The 22,516-nt window shown below is 29.6% G+C and overlaps 2 protein-coding genes across 2 annotated transcripts; both read right to left on the bottom strand.

The window, feature by feature from the left end:
* Nucleotides 1–9,586: 9,586 nt before the first annotated feature.
* LOC123266761 lies at nucleotides 9,587–10,843 on the bottom strand. The gene has a single exon (XM_044731194.1). The coding sequence runs from the start codon at nucleotides 10,841–10,843 to the stop codon at nucleotides 9,587–9,589; it is 1,257 nt and encodes a 418-aa protein (XP_044587129.1).
* A 178-nt stretch (nucleotides 10,844–11,021) lies between these two features.
* Nucleotides 11,022–12,035, bottom strand: LOC123266682. Its single transcript, XM_044731084.1, has one exon. The coding sequence runs from the start codon at nucleotides 12,033–12,035 to the stop codon at nucleotides 11,022–11,024; it is 1,014 nt and encodes a 337-aa protein (XP_044587019.1).
* Nucleotides 12,036–22,516: the final 10,481 nt, after the last annotated feature.

Here is a 22,516-nt window from a genome sequence, read left to right as displayed (position 1 = left end):
TTGCCCTCCAAATTGATGACAAATTTGATTTATGATGATATTTTTATGGAAAAATACTTAAAATTAAGGTCTAAAAGATATAAAAAATGCAACAATAATAAAAAAATTAGGTATAAAAATTTTGCAATTACTGTGTCTTAAAATTGTGTAGCCGGATTGATATTTATGATCTTTTTTTTAATTCTTAAATTCATTGATTTTCTTTGCTTACAATGGATTGATTGACTTTTTCATAAGTTTTCAACGTCACTTTCGTTAATTAGAGTTAACTTTCTTTATTTATGCGGTTGATCTTGATGATTTTTTCTTCAATTTTGAAGTTTGATTTTATTAATTGGAAACATAATTGTTATTGTATGCGGTTGATCTTTGTAATCTTTTTTTAATTGTGAAATTCATTCATTTTCTTTATTTGAATTCGATTGATTAGTTATAATCTAATCTAAAATTAATTTGATGATTAGTTTGATGATTACCATTGAATAAAATTGGATCAGAAGAATAATAAAATCATGTATAGAAATACAATATATTTTCTGATACGATATATTTTTTTTTTTTAATTCTAAGACTTCTGAGCCACTTCTGTTCCTTAATTTTTTTTCTAAGGACAGAATAGTTAAAGAAATTAATTATAAATATATATAAATTTAATACGATCAACTCGCGATTAAAAACAAAAATAAATCTACAGATTCGGTAAAATCTGGCGCCAAGTCCCGTTCAAACAGAGCGCCAGACTACCGAGTGTGTATATACCGTAAGCAGAACGGTTTTTTGAGGTTGCATAATTTTATTAATTTAACAGAACTTTTTTTCCTTTAAGAATACTTTATAATAATACGTTACATCTTATATTATCAATATTAACTAATTATAGTTAGTGATAAATATGAATTCTATTTAAAATTCATAAAATTCACTGGCACAAACTATAGCAACCCAGATTTTTAGATTTTAACTTTTTTCTTATGGGGAACATAACCTCCCGATAATAGAAAAGTATGAAACTATAGTTAAAAAAAAGGTGGATACGCGACGGAAGCTTATGCGCTGTGAGCACGTGTGTATATTATAAATATATATATGTCGCTGTATAACGTGTTATAGGTGTGGTGCTGTAAGCGCTTAATGCATCCAACGCGAACGCACCCAAAGATATTTCACATCCTGCATTTACACATGCTGGGGTGCGTTGAAATTATTTGTACGTAAAGTATAGCTTAATGGAAATAGTTTTCCATGAAAAGAAAAATGCAGCAAACGTAATATTAAAGTTGGTACTGTAGAATAGATGAAGTAAACTAAAATCTTAGAGACTCTCACAAATGTTAATGAACTAAAGTATCTTGTCTGCAATTATTTTGTTATTTATTCACTTTTAATTTCCAACAAAACAGTATTGAAATTAATTGATCCATTTTTTGAGTTATAAACATTAACATTATGTTATAAAAATTATCAAGATTTTTTCTACGATTATATGAAATATAAAGATTTTGATTGATAATTTAGTTTATTAATCTTAACCAACGAGTATATGCGGCTTATTTATATAAAATTTTATTAATGCAACTAGATATTGTACGAAAAATTAAGATTAATTTATTAATATTACAATTTTAGGAACATTTAATTTTCGCGGGAAAGGTACAAATTTTGAATTAAACATTTTTTTAATTACAAAAAAATGTTAAGATTTTTTTTATTATAAAATCTTTAGAATTAACTATCAAACAACTTTACATGTGAATTTTTTAAAATTATTCATATTTTCTTCTAACTAAATTTTATTTAGTAACAACAGTCAGTACTTAAAGGAGCTAAAATTGTTTGGGTTTGCTATCATCAAAAAAGTCAGCTAATCAAAGTCTTAAGGTGCAATTTTATGCTGACGCTTGACGCTGGCTTAGAGCGTCGAATAAGCTTAAATTGTATATAGTTTCGACTGGAGCGCCATCTTAAATTAATGCAGCGTCAGTCAAAACTAAACATTGTTTAGTTCGTAAGAATCAGCGTCAAGCGTCAGCATGAAATTGCACCTTAAGGAAGTCCTTTCGCTCCAGTTGAGTCATTAAAACTGTAGTAGTAAATTTTCAATAAATTAAAATACAAAACCCATAAAAATTCCAAAAATTAAAAAATAAATAATATATGAGGCATTAATCGTTGAAATTTTGAAAATTAAAAAAAAAATAGTAAAATACAAAAATTAATTTGACTGTTGTAAATCATCTGTTAGTAACCTGTTCGTGATTTGGCAACGTTTTATTTCGGTTGTTTACATTTTCATTTGCACAATATAACCTTAACCGTGTTTAACTTTTTGCAGACATTGTAAATAAATAAATTAATTAAAGATATTTAGTCACAAAACCATAACTTTCTTATGTCTCATGGCAGGAATGCTAGTATTTTTTAATTATTGTTTTATTTTTCAATTATGAATTATGAAAATTTGTTAACAATGAATTAACTAATAAGTATGCATGAAAAACATAAGCGCGTTAAAGTTCAGTTTGAATTTATTGAATGGTCTGAAGCTCGCGCGCTACGCAACGTTGCCAAATCTGTTGACTCCATTTTATTGTAGGTAACTTGAGAATTTTTTGTGATTTTTAAATATTAATTTCTCAATAAATATATCGGTAACTAATATATTTTATTGCAAAAAAAGAAACCTGAATATTTCGAAAATCTGACTTTTAGTTTTTTAGTAGATTTCATAGAAATCTAACTATTGCATTGGTCCTCATGACGGAACTTTTGAAAAATTTTGCTATATTTCGACTCAGCTCGTCAAGCGAATTCAGAAAATGCATATGGTTCAAAAGTTTATATATGTATGTATTTATATATATATATATATATATATATATATATATATATATATATATATATATATATATATATATATATATATATATTTATACAGGGTGTCCCAGAAGTAACGGACGCCATTGTAGCATATGATAAACGAAATAATTCTGAGACGAAAAGTCCTTACCCAGTAAACACGTTTACGTCAATGTTACGTCAAAATGACATTGGGCTATGTCAGGATTTACGTAAGATACAAGTCACGAATGAGTCATATGTGACTCATTATTTCACACTTCTTGACGTAAGATTCTGACGTAAAAATATGACGTAGTCATGACGTCAGTATTATGTCTCAATGACATTTATGACGTCAATATGACATACCTGTGATGTCTATATCATGATAATGATGTCATTATGACGTAAAAGTGATGTAAGTGATGTAAGAATTGTATCTCAGAAAAAATATTAAAAAAAAAATTTCTCAAAAATAAAAAGATGGCAATTTTGAAATTAATTATAGTGTTGTGGACTTATTACAGTTTGAAACACTAGTTATATGTTGATACTTGATGAAAAAATCCTGAAATATGATGGGCTCGAACTTGGGTCCTCACGTGTCGGAGTCTGGAACGCTGCTCACTTGTCCAAGTAACGGTTTATGTCACGAAGTAAATAACTTACGTGATAAGCCTTACATGACAATGCTTATTTCATAATTTTTCTGAGATTAAATGGATTTTAAGAGCTGGAATTGTATAAAATTCAAGTCTAATAATTTATACAATTTCATAAAATTTCATTAAACTCATGAAATTTTATAAAGTTCTATAAAACTTTGTAAAACTCTTATAAAAGGCTCTCTAGTGAAACTTGTGGTAATTAATAGACAATTTATAAATTTTCATAAGAATTGATTGAATCTTACACTTTCAAAAATTTTCGTCTAAAAGCGGACACAGAGAACTTTCACAAAGTGAAATTTTTCAGAGTAAACTTGATGTATCCGTGTCATTTGAATATTTTTGATACTTATTGATTTCTCAAGACTCGAATTTTTTTTTATTTAATTTTTCCGAAAATTTAGTATTTTTCATTTGGATTTTTCTTCTTCAAAATTTCAATTTACAAAATTTAGATTTTTTTTTTTAATTTCAACTCTTTTAAGTATACCATTTTTTTAATCTATATTTCTTTTTAATTTCAATTTTTTTCGAAATTTGAATTTCTTTAATTTAACATACTAACAAAATTATGAAACTTGATGTACACAGTAAAAAAATTTTGCGTCATTGTGTCAAAAAATTTTGTGTTAAAAATTTTTATTTTAAATATTTAACATTTTTTTATGTTGATTTAACACAATAAATGTTAAATTTACACTTAAAAAAGTTAAATATTTAACACAAAAATTTTTAACACTAAAGTTTTTGACGCAATGACGCAAAATTTTTTACTGTGTAAAATACTATTAGTCTCGTCAATAACAATCATGGAACTGTTTGAATTATTTCAAATACAATGTTTCATAAGTAGCAGCACTAATGTCAGAAAATTATTTTTCAAGTAATAGTGCAATATTTAAATGACTGACATTTTATTTCTTGACGCGAAATCATAAAAAATTATATGTTTACTCGCTTGACGGTTTAAAAATTTAGAGTTCATGCCACATAAATTGAACTCGGTATTTTGTTATCAGTTTCACACCAAATCATTTATACCGAATGAAGTCGAAAATATTTTTACAATGGATAAAAGTACCTAAATTCATGGAAAAAATATAAGTGAGAAACATATGCAACGAAAAAAAGTATTTCTTGCACCAAGAAAATTTTGACGGAGGCCGAAGTTATATTGGAGCAAGAAGTGTTTTAGTGTCAAGAAATTTTGACTTCATTCACGAAATTTTCAGTCATCTCTAATATATTCTTGGTCCAAAGAAATTTACCTTTGAGTCAAGATTTTTTTTCTGCAGTGTATGGAAACATACAAGCAAAGATACAAAAAGTTTATATCCCACATGTATTTAATTTGTATGTTTTTCTTAAAAACGTAAATGAAAAATATTTTGTATGTTATTTGCTAATATGTTAGATATATTCATTAATATTATAAATTATAAATTTTTGTTATTAAGAGCGGACTTAAATTTACAAGGTACCAGCTTAAATCAGCTGTTTACCTCTTCCTGATTCTTACTAAATTTTAAACCAATTTTCACTAATATTTAGCGATTAATTGTAAATTAGACATCTTGTTAAAGAAGTTTTATATTTGATAAATTTTGATCAATCGATAATATTAAAAAAATACATCCCCCAAATTTTATCAATATTATGGAAAATAATCGTTTGTCACTGATTTAGAAAATGACTTTCAAATTACGTCAGTATTATGTACAATTGTGACAAATTATTGATGTTAAATAATGACTCACAGATGGTATCGGTATTACGTAAGACCGTGACTTGTCACTGATGTAAACACATGATATTAATCTTACGTCAAGATTACGTACAACCGTGACTTGTCACTGATGTAAACGCATGATGTTAAACTTACGTCAAGATTACGTACAGCCGTGACTTGTCACTGATGTAAACGCATGATGTTAAACTTACGTCAAGATTACGTACAGCCGTGACTTGTCACTGATGTAAACGCATGATGTTAAACTTACGTCAAGATTACGTACAACCGTAACTTGTCACTGATGTAAATGCATGATGTTAAACTTACGTCGTTATGACATACAATGATGGCATTAATGTTACGTAATATTGTAGTTTATATATTATGTCAGTTGTTCGTAATATCTAAGTCATTTCCGTTACATCATAGAGAAGTAATAAACTTACATCAGTATGATGTCAAAAATATATCATATATTTTTACATCATAATTGGATCACAAGACAGGTCAATTTTACGTCATATTTACGTAAAATATTGTGACATTCCTATGACTTATAAATGACGTCATATTGAAGTCATGTGTTCACTGGGTAGCCATTTTTTAATCAGACGCATAGATAATTAATTATTAATTAAAATAACGTCCTTTTATGCGTTAGAGAGTGAGCGCTAGTGTCAAGTCAAGTGCGTTCCAACGAAGATGCTTGCACGTGTGAATGTGTAAGTAAATATGTGTGACTACGTTAGCTATAGAAACTAGTTAGTCATACAGTTAGTTGTGTCTTTGTTTGGCACATACTTTACTGGACACTGGCGCTCTCTCTCTAACAAATAAAGAGACGTTATTTTTAATTAATAATTAATTATCTATGCGGTTAATTGAAAAATGGCTAAGGACTTTTCGTTTTAGAATTATTTTTTTCATCAGATCCTACAATGGCGTCCGTGACTTTTGGGACACCCTGTATATATATGGGATATAACGCGGCTTGTCAGGACGATAGCGTCGACAATTTACAACGGATCTCTACCAAACTCAACATACTTATTCTACAGATAAATACCAAAGTCAAGTTCGAAGATGAGCTTAATCGGTCAAGTAATTTAGAAATACCAGGATTTCAAAATTTTGAAAATCATAAAAATTCATATTTCTTCACTTTCTTACTCGAATAACTTTTGAATGGGATAACTTATTGCAATTCTGTAAATCGCATCCGAAAGCTCTTTAAATAAGCTTCAATGTGAGTACCATGTCATATGTGTAGTCTCAAAATTATGCCCCATTCCCCTATGCCAATTATGAAATTTGCTATTGCACTGGTTTTAGTATTTGTCCGTCGATATATATTTTTGTCGATTGCATATAAGTTAAAAGCCCTAGTTCTTTATACAATCTCCGTTATATTTTATTCTATTCATGATGAAATCTACTTCCATTTCGGCTGCCGAATGGTCTTATTTTTACTTCATCTAATCCATGACTGATAGTATAATTCGAGAAATACTGCAAACGTTTGATTTTCTCTTAAAACTCTGAACAAATACTAACATTTAAAAATTTTATTTTTTCAGAAATTTGTCCGGTAAAGCATAATTTAAACCTCACTATAAGATAAATAAGGACCTTAACTATTAGAAAAAAATTAAATTTACTCATAATCTAATATTTTTTATTTTACATTGGCGGCGAAAGGACCTACTTAAGTAATTCTGTTCAAGCGGTGTACAGAACTACGATATCTCAGTAGTAGGTGTCTGTAGATGGCATTTCAATCGGATTGAGTGGAAGTTTTAAACGACGATATTTTTTACATAACACTTATATTAATTATGAGTTTGACGAATTGTGTTATTTCTTAACAACAATATGATAATAACAATAAGTAATCATTAAAATAATAATAATAACGACAATACCAACAATAACAATAAAGATAACACTGAAAGTTGTCATAATAGTTACAATAAATTAATGATGAAAATAATAGTAATAATAATATGTATCATTATTAATATTATTGTAATTAAATTATTAAGCATTAAAGTATTAAATTTAAATTAACAACTACCACAACTACAAAAAATATTAAAATTTTTTTTGAAATTTATGTGAAATTAAAAGCTTACAATCGATAATTTAGTTTATTAATCTAAGCCAAAGAGTATTCGCGGCTTATTTATATAAAATTTTATTAATGCTGCTAGATATTGTACGAAAAGTAATACTTAAAATGATTTATATTGAAACTTTATAATCATTCGATTTCTGCGGGAAAAATACAAAATTTGAATTAAAAATTTTTTTAAAAACAAAAAATCTTAAAATAGATTTTTTAATATAAAATCCCTAGAATTAATTATTAAATAACTTTTCATCTATATTTTTCTAAATATATTTTTTTCTCATTCAGTGGCATTTATTCACTAGAGTCAATATTTAAGGACCAGTTTTTCAATCCAGGATAAAATTTTATCTAATGATGAAAATATATCTATATATTTCATATATATAAATATACTGGCAGTAATAATTTTGTCCTGGATAAAATTTTATCTTGATTTGAAAAACTGGCCCTAAAAGAGCTAGGACTGTTTGATTTTGCTTCCTTCGGAAAAGTCAGCTGATTAAGATTAGAGTAATTCAGTTCGAGCACTGTACAGATACTACAAACTTCTTGATGATTGTAGCCTGTAGGTGGCACTACTTGTTAATTAAGCGAAGTTTGAAACGATGATATTTCTTATATAATACGAATATTATTTATTAGTTTACGAAATGTGATATTTACTAACAACAATATGGTAATGACACTAAATAATAATTAAAATAATAATAATTATATTAACGACAATATTAACAATGACAATAAGTATAATACTGAAAATATTTATAATGGTAAAAATAAATTGATAGTACTATTTATCATTATTGTCATTGATATTGTTTTTAAATTATTAAGTATTAACGTATTAAATTTAAATTCTCAACTATCACGACTACAGAAATGTAAAAATTTTTTTTAATTTATCTACAATTTAAAGCTTACAATTGATAATTTAGTTGATCAATCTAAACCAAAGAGTATTCGCAGCTCATTTATATAAAATTTTATTAATGCTGCTAAATATTTTACGATAAGTGATATTTTTATTGATTTATATTGAAACTTTATAAACATTAAATTTCTGCGGGAAAAATACAAACTTTAAATTGAAAATTTTTTTAATCACAAATAATGTTAAAAATTTGTTTTTAATATAAAATCCCTAGAATTAATTATTAAATAACTTTCCATACGTATTTTTCTAAATATATTTTCTTTTAATTCAATTGCATTTATTACCTAGAGTCAATACGTAAAAGAGCTAGGATTGTTTGATTTTGCTTCCTTCGGAAAAGTCAGCTGATTAAGATTTGAGTAATTCAGTTCGAGCACTGTACAGATACTACAAACTTCTTGATGATTGTAGCCTGTAGATGGCACTACTTGTTAATTAAGCGAAGTTTGAAACGATGATATTTCTTACATAATACGAATATTATTTATAAGTTTACGAAATGTGATATTTACTAACAACAATATGATATTGACACTAAATAATAATAAAAATAATAATAATCATAATAACGACAATATTAACAATGACAATAAGGATAATACTAAAAATATTTTTGATGGTAAAAATAAATTGATAATATCGTTTATCATAATTATCATTGAAATTGTTTTTTAATTATTAAGTATTAAAGTATTAAATTTAAATTTACAACTATCATAACTACAAAAATGTAAAAATTTTTTTAAAATATATGTAAAACTAGCAGCCACCCGCCCGCTCCCCTGGGCACACATTAATTTTAATCTTTATTTCTTATATTAACTAAAAAATGTATATTTTCTTATCGATAAATTAATTGAATTTTTAAAATTTTTAGTCAGGAAAAATAGTACCAGTCAATACATTTGTCATACACAGATTTCCGCATCACCCATGAGGTACTGTGTATTGGGATGCGTCCCCGTTATTTAACGTGGCGGGATCCCCAGGAGGCCTACACCACAAAAAAAAACTCAGCTTTTACTTTTTACAAAAATTTATTTCTCGTAATGAACACAAATATAACATTCACTCAATTCTTATCAATGAATAAAATTAACAGTTTTATACAGTTATAAACTTAAAACTTTCTTGTAAACAATGTTTTTCGTCTTTTTTTCTGGTAGAAGAATAATCAAGTTGTCCGGTGAACTGACTCTTGAGCATGCCACGTAAAACTGACCATGAGAAAAACAATCCTGTCTCAAATCTACACCAGCTAATTTTAAACTCTGCTCCTGCGCTTAATTGATAGTCATAGCATAGCAAACCCTAACAGGAAATTGTAGACGTTTGAAGTTGAAATGGTCGTCAGATGGAACTAAAGAAATTCTTGGAATAAATACGACTTCTCCTTCATGTTTACCTGTTAAAATTGTAGCTTCAATAATATTTTTATGTAAATTTTTCACTTGTAGTCTGGAACCGTTACATAGTTTTGGAGGATTCAAATTGCGCAGTAACATTATTGGTGCTCCAATTTTGAGATTGAAAATATGAGATGGTATTCCGGCTGGATTGAGTGTATGCAAGAACTCGACAGAATAATGGACAGCATCATCAACTTCTACGACTGTATCAATAGATTTATACTTCATTTGATTAGTTGATAGCTTTTCCAGAAGAAAGTTGTTAATGCTATTTGCTGAATCAATCGTTGGAGTCAGAATAGCTCTTTCTTTTAGCCATGAAGAGTAAATAACTCCAATTTTATTGATATCTGCGTATATTTTATCAGTTAATGTATTTAAATCATCAACAATATCACCTAGGTCATCCGGAATACTTATTTGTCCGTCAACTTCTGAAATTTGTCCATTCCCTATATCAATGAGTAACTTTGAAAATTCTTCTGCTTTCAAATCATGTTGCATATGAACGCGCATATTAATTTTCAAAGACAGTACGTTAACATGAGGCCATAAAACTGAGGATTTGCGACAGGCTTTGACTTCATCTGCACGTGTACCTTGTGGTACAACAGGCAAAGTTTGTCTGAAGTCACCAGCTAAAACAACAGTTATTCCACTCATTATTCGGTCACGATTTCTTATATCCTTAAGAGTTCTGTTGAGAGCTTTAATAGCATTTTTGTGAGCCATAGTGCATTCATCCCATACTATCAGTTTTGCTTCTCTGATAACGTGAGCCATATGACTCTGCTTAGAAATATTGAATAGAATATTATCAGAATGATTCATTTCAAGAAGTAATTTAAATGTCGAGTGAGCTGTTTTGCCTCCGTCAATTAAAGTAGCCGCAATTCCTGAAGAAGCAACAGCAATAGCAATACTTTTTTCACTTCTAATTTTCGCAAGCAACAAATTAATCAAGAATGTTTTTACCGTTCCACCAGAAGCATCAAGGAAGAACAATCGTCCAGAATCAGAAACGACACTATTCAATATAGATTCATATGCTTGTTTCTGTTCTTTATTCAGTATCGGAACACTTTTTATCACTTCTTCGGTTAACTGAGCAGTGTTTTTAAGCTTATTCATTTAAATATTGTTGATTAATAATAACAGATTCTCGTTCTCGAGATGGTGAAGTGAGTCCAAATTGTAAAAGAGTCTTACCTGATATAGCAATGACCATATCTTCAAGATTAATCAAACATTGATTGTAAACAATATCAAGATCTAACTCAGAGTTTTCGCGATTCCTACTCATTCGTCTTTAAATGTCGTCCGTGAAATTATCTCGATATTTATCCCATAATTTAATCGGATCTCTAACTTGGCAGAAAACTAACATTACAGCAAACAATTCACGTATTTTGTAAGATGAATCAGAAATTGAGACTTCTGCTAAAGTTTTATCCCAATGAGCATCGTCTTCGAGCAATCCCATTACTCTGCAAGCTTCTTGAAATGTAGGATAGATTACATCTTTTATAGTTCTTAAAGCCGTAAATGACTCTGGACCGCGAACTTCATGCAAAAGATGACGGAGGTAATAACATTCAGTATTGGTAGGATGGACAGTATACACTCTGCCCAAAACATGATCTTTTTTTATACCTAAATAACCTGGCACAATTTTTCCTTGTTTACTTCTGTGAAACTGATGTTTTCTCCAGACATAATAAGCTGGAACTTCACAATATAATAATTTTTGCGCAAAATTGTCTACTTTACAGCGTTCAAAAAAAGCCATAAGTGTTGTTTTGAAATTGTTGATCTGATTGAGTATATTTTTTTCATTCAAAAACACTCGTTGACCATTTTCTAAATGTACAGCAAGATGCATAACTGGAGGGAATCTCTCGTGGATAGGAAAACTCAGAATTCGCCAAACTGCCTCAGAAGTACTAATGTATCGTCCTACTTCATACTTTGTCACTTCATCAAGATCTCCAACAGTGAATGATGCTTGATCAGATCCCTTATTCATATACTTACAAATATATTTAATTGATTTCACTGATTTGCAAACTTCAACATTTATATGAGCTTTGAATGTACGACACAGGACAGGGTTATACGTTACCACCCATCGATTATCTATATTAATTCCATTTATTATTGTTGTTACTCCACCATCTTCAGGGGATCGCCGACGATATTTAGGATATCCATCTTCTCCTGTTTGGGTTTCCTTTAAAAAATGTTTTGGATATTTTTTCTTACATGTACTATCCACCATACAGAGAGAATTTCTATTAAAAGAACCACATGGACCGTGAATCATATTTGTTTTTATCTATATACTGTAACATGGTAGATTTTTTTTCGACGCCCAATACTTGTGGTATATTTACTTTCCAGGCTCGAAACCAACGTCGTGAATGTTATGTGTGAATGAATGAAGATTTTACTAATTTGTATGAATTTATTTTGTCAAAATACATAACGCTGTACGAGTAACGAAGATAGCACGAGTCACAAATTGTACGAGACTACAAAGTGGAGCGACAAGGATAGCGATACGACGACAAGAAATGAGTACCGAAGCGAGCGAGACACCGAGCAGCGTAAACACTCGAGAGGTCTGAAGACAACTCGACGCTGCATTGCTGCATTTTTCCACTATGACGATCACCATCGATGACAGTTGGCTAGTCAGTACTGCTGGAGCAGAGGTGACTCAAACTGACGTGAAGGCCCATTGACTGTTATACGGACCTAAATCAACTATCGATTAGTATCAATTCCAATGGAAATGAAGACTAGTGCCACCAACTTCAACGAAGGAAGAAGCGGGTACTTCTCTAGGTACTTTTCTATGAGGAGGGGGATTCGAGGCTGGACTGTTCACGGATTCGGACGCGCTTTTGCGCGCTCCGCAACCTAAAGTTAATTTCGAAGTATTGTCGCGATTTTGTTCACTTGAAATTAATTAATTAATTGTATTGAATTGTATTGAAGTATTTATTTTTTTCTAAATAATTTATTTATCGAGTCGACCGCATGAAGCTTTTCCGAGCTGCTGCGATGAGGAAGACGCTCAATTGCTTGGTAAGCCGACGTTCTTGTTCAGTGTTGAATCCAGCGTTTCGAGTCCACGTTGTAATTTTGTAAAATATTTTGATTAACAAAATAATACGCGATGATTTAACGCTTTACAATTATTTTTTTTTTGTAATGCTGTTATTACATAGTGTGATTGCCGATGTATGAATGCGAGTGTGAGAAGTAAAATTGATGTGACGACCTGTTAAATTTGGTTTAAAATTAAGAGAAACGTTAAGTTACGACGTTTTAATAATTTTGTTGAAAGTTAATATCGACCTCCGACGTATATTTGTTAAATAAATTGTTATTTTTTTCTGTTAAATTCTTCTAAATTTATTTCGAGTAATTTTAAGAATTTTCATTTAATTTGCTGTCCGATTTTTTAACGACGAGTATTTCAGCATGGCCCGCCACCCTGAGGAAGAGGTAAGAGCTAGCCGAAGTCGCAGTAGTAATTAATTGGAGATCATTCTTCTGGCGCCCTTTTTTTTTTTAATAATAATTCTCTTTATTAGTAAGCCAAAAATTTCCAATATAAACGGTGAGCCTGGCTTGGTAAATCCCTGGGTCAGGCAAATCCACGTTATATATTTAAACAAAATTACATATAAGCGAAATACCACTGACTCATCACCAGATCTCTAAAACTATTGGACCGATTCATTTGAAATTTGGCATCGGTACTCCTTTTTCACCGTAGACGAGAGATAAAAAGGAATTTTGCGCAATTCCTAGCCAAAATCGATTTTTCGTCAACCATCACGTATGCTACCCCCTCCCCTCCCTCTCATTCTTCCCCTCCCCTCCCGTGCCTTCTTCCTCCTTCCCTATCTCGCTCTCTTTTTTTTGGGGGAAAAATATCATTTTGATTCTCCAATCTAAGAAACCATCAGTGGCAACTATCAATTATAGAACTCAACCCCACTGTATCCTCCCCCACAACCGTTGCCACGGTTACCGTTGCCATGGTTACTGTTACCATGGTTACCGTTACCATGGTTACCGTTACCATGGTTACCGTTACCATGGTTACCGTTACCATGGTTACCGTTACCATGGTTACCGTTACCATGGTTAACGTTACCATGGTTACCGGTACCATGGTTACCGTTACCATGGTTACCGTTACTATGGTTACCGTTACTATGGTAACCATTACCATGGTAACCGTTGCTATAATAACTGTCAAAATAAATAAATTGTAATAACAAATTCAGTTGTCAATTAAATTCAGAGAAATCATTATAATAAAAGAAGAAAGTTATCAAATTACTAATATTCTATAAATCATCTACAGTATTATCTATATACATATAAGCGAAATACCACTGACTCATCACCAGATCTCCGAAACTATTAGACCGATTCATGGTTATCGTTGCCATGGTTATCGTTGGCATGGTTACCGTTGCCATGGTTACTGTTGCCATGGTTACCGTTTCCATGGTTACCGTTACCATGGTTACCATTACCATGGTTACCGTTACTATGGTTACCGTTACTATGGTTACCATTACCATGGTAACCGTTGCTATAATAACTGTCAAAATAAATAAATTGTCATAACAAATTCAGTTGTCAATTAAATTCAGAGGAATCATTATAATAAAAGTAGAAAGTTATTAAATACTAATATTCTATAAATCATCTACAGTATTATTCTATATAATGTTAGGAAAATATATTTTGATTTCAAATTTTCTACCAGGTTGATTCAGTCTGAACTATTGGGTAGTTAATCATTTTTCATCTGAAAGTTATAGGTCAAAATTAACCCATAATTGTAAGATTCTAAAATGGTTTAAAAAAGTAATATTATAAAAAAAAAAAAATAGCAAAACGGTTGGCCTTAAAGGCCATCCCTGCAACTTTCCGTTAATTTTATATCAAAGCGCTCAAAATTGTACTTACTCCGAGCTCAAAAATCTGGTAAAAGTTTAATATATCATTATTTCTTAAATTCTGAAACCAAAATACTTTTGAATGAATTAACCGATTTTTACGCGGTTATTGGCATTCGACGCAGTTTTTTAGGCCTCATAAAGAGTCTTTGAGTTTTAATCGATTAAAGTTGGAATTTCGATGTAATTCCGAAAAAACATTTTTTTCTGTTTTTTTTCGACAACGATAACTCACAGAGGAATGAATCGATTGTGACCGGGCTAGCGGCGATCGACGTGGTTTCTTGATGTTGAGAGCTGATTAGTTTTTTTAATTGATCACTAGTGGTTTGAAAGTAATTCTATAAAAACCACATTTAAAAAATTTTTTTTTATAGTATTTTTGACATTTCTCAAAATATACCGGTTCGAATCGGTCTAAATTGTATTTAAAATCTAAGTTTAGTCGAGCCCTTTCGGATGGCACCAACCGCGATCAAATCGGTCGAGCCGTTCAAAAGTTATAAGAGGTTTACCTACGGCTACACACACACACACACACACACACACACACACACACACACACACACACACACACACACACACACACACACACACACACACACACACACACACACACACACACACACACACATACATAAAGATATACGGACATCACCGCGGAAACATTCGGGGAAACTCCCTAGGACCTCAAATCGTCAACATCCATTAAAAACTCGATTTTCGAAAAACGGAGAAAAATTAATAACTTCCCGATTTTTCAGCAAGATGTTAAAAATGTTGTGTGAAGTACGCGATTAACTTTGAATTGAAGACTTGAACATAAAACCATAATAAAACTATCAGAGATCGGAAAGAGTATATCAAATAATAATAATTATTCAATTTTATTTATTTCAAACACACTTTCTATAAGTTAATGAATCTGAGATTATTAATAATCATAAAATGGTATTTGACGCAATTTATTGTAACTTATTCATTTGCGATTACTAATAATTAATAGTAATCGAAAATAAATTATAATTATCATGATATTGAAGTTGGCTTTAGATAAATGAATTATATCATGATATGCTTGAGAGAATAAATGAATAAATGTCAAAAATAAATTGCTGTCACGATATTTACAAAGAAAAATTTTAATAGTTTCAAAAATTTTGGTATTTATACATATTCGACGCTAATTTAAATTATTAATATATCCATTCTTTATTATGGTTACTTCAATTGAGTATATGTCAATTATATTTTCTTTATTGTTTTGAATTCAAGTAAGTCTTCATGAAAATTTTTCTAAAGTTTCCAGTTGGTGAGTGTTTATTTAAATTTATAAAAATTTTTTCATCACTTTACTAATTCTGATTTTATCAATTGACATTAAAATTTACATTTTATATTTAATGTGATAATAGTTTTTAATTACGAACTTTTGTTAATTTACAGTTCAGTAAATTTAATTTTTTTTAAAGTATATTTTGAAATAAACATAGTATTTTATTATCGATAAATATTTAAAGCACAATTTAAAAAATTATTTAATATATATTCATCATAATGGATGTAGAATATATTTTGATAGATGGAATACTTACTCCTTTTAATGTTATAAAAATTAATGGTGATAGAGCATGTTTATTTTCTTCTTTATCTTTACTGGTTTACGGTAATGTATTAATAGCTAATAAAATGAGAAATATTATTGTTTCTTATGTCATTAACAACTGGGATACATTTGAATCTTATACTGTTATGTCATCTGGCGAGATTATGATTTAGTAGGTTTATACTTTACCGAAATGTCTAAACGAAACACATATGGATCTATTTGTAAAAATTATGGCAGCCGCAGAGATATTTCCATATCGGTTTGAAGTGTATCAAGGTGATTGCATTGTAGCTTCCGTTAGTGAAGCAATTCGAGGTGTAAAAAGGTTTTGTTTTACGGGGCATGATCATAATGGTCACTACGATGTTTATCTTTCGGTGCTTGCATCAAAAATTACAGCTAATATCTATATAAGTTGGGGTAGTGTAAAACAAAATGGAGAAAATGTGTCATTTTCGGTGCCTCAAACTCAAGAAAATGTGTCAATGAGTTTTTAATCGCATAAATTAATTCCTAACGTTGCTTCATCGTGTTTAAATTTAAATAGTGATAATTATGATAAACAAAGTGATAAAAATGTATCATTTTTAGTGCCTCAAACTCAAGAAAATATATTAGCGGAAGTTTTACTACCTCAATTAATTCCTAACGTTGAATTACAAAGTTCAAGTGAATCAGTTATTAATAATGTGAATCCCCTTCAATCAAATAGAAGAAAAAAAAAAGGCCATTCGGCAGCAGAAATGGAAGTAGATTTCACATAAAGCGAATTTTAATTATAAATATTAATAATTTACTTATTTATTAATTATATATAATAATAACATAATTCATTCATTTATTAATTAGAGTAATAGAATAATATTATTATGAAATATTAAATTTCATAATATTTAATATATTATTACTAACATTTAATTTTAAATTTAATTTATATTTTAAATAACAAAAAGAAAAAAAAATGATAATTATATTTTTTGTGAACTACTGATATTTTGTACGTTTGCTTGGATTGTCTATGTTTTTCATATATATTCTCTTAGTACCGTTTAGAAACCAGCTTAATGGTTTAGGTGCTTTGTCAATTTTTTCAATGTCTCCCATTTTATCCACAAGAAATGTTACTTCATCATTCCCTGTTTAACATAAACAATTAATAGTTAATATTTTAAGTCTCTATTTTTTTTTTTTTATTGCCAATCGAGTAGTAGACACATTCCACGTTTAAAAAAAAAATAATTGCAAAGGTAATAGAACGTATGTCTTTAATTTTATACTTCCTTTTATTTTTAATACTTTAAAATTTTGGTAATCTAAAGGTGAAAGGGCGTATAATTTTTTTTTTGGCCAGTTCACAAAGAACATATTTTAGGTTTAAAAATGTTAAAAAAATTTTTTTTGCGGTAGTAGTGGTGTAAAACCTCAACTATACAATTTTTCAAAGTTAAAAAAGAAAATATATTCAAAAAATAATAATTTAATTAATTGCATAATTTTTACTTTAAATTGATTTCTTAATTTTTACGTAATTTGTTTTTAATTTATTTATTTTTTATTTGTTTACATCAAATTTTATATATGAAGCTGTTATTTCAGTATGACTTATCTTATGAAATTATTATTCAACATTTGGTATCAAATCAATTTTTTTTTCAAGCGCCTTTTTTTTACCATTACGTAGTACTTTTCTTAAGACATACACCCTTTCAGCACAAATCCCTATTAACTCTCAACTATATGCTCTTTCACTTTAAGGCACGCGATATGTTGAATTTCGTATATATATATATATATATATATATATATATATATATATATATATATATATATATATATATATATATATATATATATATATATGATTTGCGGTACTTATCAGGACCATTTTTTGTTTCATGCTCTTGCGACTCCAAAAACAACAAAAAAAATAACGTATGGTTTTTTTTTCGTTTTTTTTTTCATAATTTAGCGGATTTTATCAAAAAATAGCAGATATCAGGACTTTCTCTATACGACAGTTTTGAGGACCCTCTAGTCTGTTGGGACATTTGATTCATTTGGTTGATTTCGGGACATGGCATTTTCAGGAACCTGGTGGTTTTCAGGACATGGCAGTTTTCAGGACTCGATTATATATTGAGATTTTTATAAGCGAAAAAAATAATACTAGTTTTCTGCGATGCTAAAAAATCAGTAGCCTATACTTGTAAATATCATTTTTAGTGTCGCGATAAGCACTTACTTATAATATTAGATCGGACCGAGATAATTTACATTTTTTTTTTATTTTGAAATTCGACTCTATAACTCAATATACTAAAATCCTCCTCACTTACTTCATCATTATATTATGTCCCGAGGAAAATTTTAATCTTTGTCAAATCTAGGTTACTATAGTATTACCTGTTATTTAAAAATAATCTTTTTTGTCAAGGTACTTTTTAAATATAATACTTAATGACCTGAGAAAGGCTCCAAACTTTTCTATCTCCTGACAATAGTCTATCTTTTTATTGCATCTTTCTCTGATTACTCTGCAGATGTTTAAATCGTTGCACACGCAACTGAATGGTTTCCCTATTATAAAATTATCAAAAAAATTAGGAAAACGGTTGACCCTGAAGGTCATCCCTGCAATTTCCCGCCAATTCTATACCTAAACGCTTGAAATTGCACTAATGACGTTTCTAGAGCTCTTCGAGCTCAAAAGTTTGATAAAACTTTAATAAAACAATATTTTTTGAATTTTCAAATCGCAATAACTTTTGAATGAATGAACTGATTTTCACGCGGTTGGTGGCATTCAACGCAGTTTTTTAAGCTTTATGAAACATTTTTGAGTTTATATTGATAGATAGGAAAACTTCGAAGTAATTCCGAATGAACACTTTTTTCGGTTCGCTTTCGTCAACGATAATTCACGAACGAATCAACCGATTTCGACCGGACTGGCGGCGATCGACGTGGTTTTTTGATGTTAAGAGCTAATTAGTTTTTGGAATCGATCGGTAAAGCCGTTTAAAAGTTATTCCACAAAAACCACTTTTGAAAAAATTTTTTTTTGTAGTTTTGTTGCGATTTTTCAAAATCTACAGGTCCGAATCGTTCCAAAGTATATTACAAATCTAAGTTTGGCTAAGCCTTTTCGAATAGCACCAACCACGATCAAATCGGTAACGCCGTTCAAAAGTTATAAGAGGTTTACATACATCCACACACACACACACACACACACACACACACACACACACACATACAGCCGCACGTACACCATCCAAGAATAGTCAGGGAAGCTTCCTAGGACCTCAAAACGTCGAGATCTGATGAAAACTCGATTTTCAAAATACTCAATTTTCTTAGCAGAAAGTTAAAAATTTTTTAAGCTATTTAATAAGAGTAGTAATTACTACTATTAATTAATAGTAGTATTAATTATTAATAATTAATTATACACAGTAAAAAATTTCGCGTCATAGCGTAAAAAAATTTTGTGTTAAAAATTTTTATGTTAAATATTTAACACTTTTTTGTGTTGATTTAACAGAATAAATGTTAAATTTACACATAAAAGTGTTGAATATTTAACACAAAAATTTTTAACACTAAAGATTTTTGACGCAATTACGCAAAATTTTTTATTGTGTATATTAGAGTGATTTATTTGGGACTGCTATGTATTTTTTTCGCTCCATTAACATATGGTTCTATGTAAAGTAAAAAAAAAATTTTTTTAAGGTTTATTCCATAATTATAATTTTATTGTTTTCTTCAAAAATTGAAGTTTTTTTTTTAAATAAAACGTATAGGAAATGAAGATTTATTTGTGTGTTCTATAATTTAACAGCCTTCGACACTACTGCAATGGACCAAGGCATAGCTTAAGATAATAACAAACACCTTGAAAGGACTTAGCGATATCAACTGATATATTTTGGTATTTTAACGCTATCAAACTCAAACTTTTACTAAATAATCTTATTTTTCGCGTATTCAATGGAACATCGTAAAAAATTTTATGTCATTGCGTCAAAATTCATCGTTAAAAATCATCGTTTTGGCATGGAAAATTAAAAAGTTTATGCTTAATAAGCCGAAATTTTTTATGAAAGTTGTAGATTTAAAATTTATAAGGGGATAGAAACTGATACGTCATACGGAACAAATTAATTTTAAAAATAGAACTGCAGTCTATAGTTTGATCAAATTTTTCTTCCAAACTTAAAATATCATTTAAGAGGGCAAATCATGCATGAACAGTTCTTGTCAGCTGATATATGGAGTTTTAATCCTTTTCTATTAGGCTAGAACAGACATGATCAGACATGGACAGGTCTAAGCGTATTTAACGCTCCAGGCATGAACAGGCTTGATTAGATCTGATCAGGTCTGAGCGTATTTAATGCTTCAGACATGAACAGACATGAGCAGGCATGAACAGGCTTGATCAGGTCTGATAAGGTCTGAGCGTATTTAATGCTTCAGACGTGAACAGGAATGAACAGGCATGGACAGGCTTGATCATATCTGATCAGGTCTGAGCGTATTTAATGCTTCAGACATGAACAGGCATGAACAGACATGAGCAGGCATGAACAGGCTTGATCAGGTCTGATCAGGTCTGAGCGTATTTAACGGTTCAGACATGAACAGACATGGACAGGTCTAATTTCAGATATGAATAGGTCTGATCAGTCCTGATCATTTTTCCCGGCAAAGCAGCATAATTTCGGTATTTTGTCGGTAATAGAAAATAGGGATCTTTTTTTCCGGTTCTTTGCTGCATTCGTGCCGCAAATATACAGTAAATATGCGGTACATTAATGGTTTGAATGCTGTTAATATACCGTAATTTTTCTATTGTTTGCCGTAAATATTCTAAATTGATTTCGTAATTTTTTCGTCATAATTCGGCAAAAAAACTGGCTAAAATAACTGAAGTATTACGGTAAACATACAGCATTTATATCGAATATCGAATCTTTGCGGCATTTCCAAAACCATGAGGGACTCCTGACTCTATTCATTATTTTACGCTGGCATAAATTAAAAACCAATATGAACTTGTCACCTTTTTCACACACGTATCCCGAGTCAAAATTTAAATCGTAGATTCAACGTATTGAACGTTCAAATCGTAGATTGAGCGTATTGGACGTTGAAAACGTAGGATAAACGGATTGAACGTTAAAATCTTCATTTGAACGTGATGAACGTTAAAAACGTAATTTGAACGTATCCAACGTATTATAATTGTGGAGAGAACCAATAATGGGTGAAAATAAGTAATATCCACAAATTCGGCAGAATTTGACGCCAAGTCCCGTTCACAACGTCTGAACGGGGCGACAGACTGCCGAATTATATACTGTAGTCATAACACTTATTTAGGGTTACAGATTTTTTTTTTTTAATTTTAAATCTTCGTTGCCAAATGACATTTTATTTTAGTAGATTATAACTTGTAATCCTGTTATTGAGCAGTGTTTATTTTTTATATTTATTACACTAGCTAATTTTTAAAAAATTAATCAGCACATACTATAGCGCCGCAGAATTTTAGATCCTGACTTTTTTCTGATGAGAAAAGAGCAGGTTCATAGATTATATAAAAATGAGAATGTATAGAAATCCTAAATAAGATGGAACACTCTAACGAAAAGCAACATTAACAGCTTGCGTTTACACTCACCAGGCAGCGCAGCTTGCTATCACTTACATAAATTTTACAAAACGTTTAAAATACACTGCCTCACTGCCCCGCATTTTAAAATTTAAAACTAGCAACACCTATCTGGAAATATTAGCGTATTCAATTATACTTACAGTCCAAAAGTGTATGGAATCGGATTTATAACTGCCTTAAGTTTCTTGAAAAAATTTTCTAAAAAAAAATTCAAAACATGTAAAACTTGAATTTTTATTTATTATTTCGTATAAAAACCGGAGAAATTCGAAATTTTATAATAGTTACGAAAGTATTTCTTTTAATATCAGTACCATTATCACCAATATAACATAAATCATTATTATTACTTTGAAAATCGCGGAAGAATTAAAATTTATAAAAACATAATTGGGACTTCATGAATAATCATAATAATAACACTTATTATTTTTAGAATTATTATTATTAGTATTACTGTTATTATTTATTTTTATTGTTTCTAACAATTATTTTTATTGTATCTATTGTTTTTATCAATATAA

This window comes from Cotesia glomerata, linkage group LG1 (assembly GCF_020080835.1).
Source record: "Cotesia glomerata isolate CgM1 linkage group LG1, MPM_Cglom_v2.3, whole genome shotgun sequence".
Taxonomy (NCBI): domain Eukaryota; kingdom Metazoa; phylum Arthropoda; class Insecta; order Hymenoptera; family Braconidae; genus Cotesia; species Cotesia glomerata.
Note: the sequence above shows the minus strand (reverse complement) of the source record. Positions and strands in the feature narration are given on the sequence as shown.

Bases quoted from the DNA above. Each gene is read 5' to 3' on its own strand.
- LOC123266682 (XM_044731084.1), bottom strand. From the start codon at position 12,035: ATGATTCACGGTCCATGTGGTTCTTTTAATAGAAATTCTCTCTGTATG.
- LOC123266761 (XM_044731194.1), bottom strand. From the start codon at position 10,843: ATGAATAAGCTTAAAAACACTGCTCAGTTAACCGAAGAAGTGATAAAA.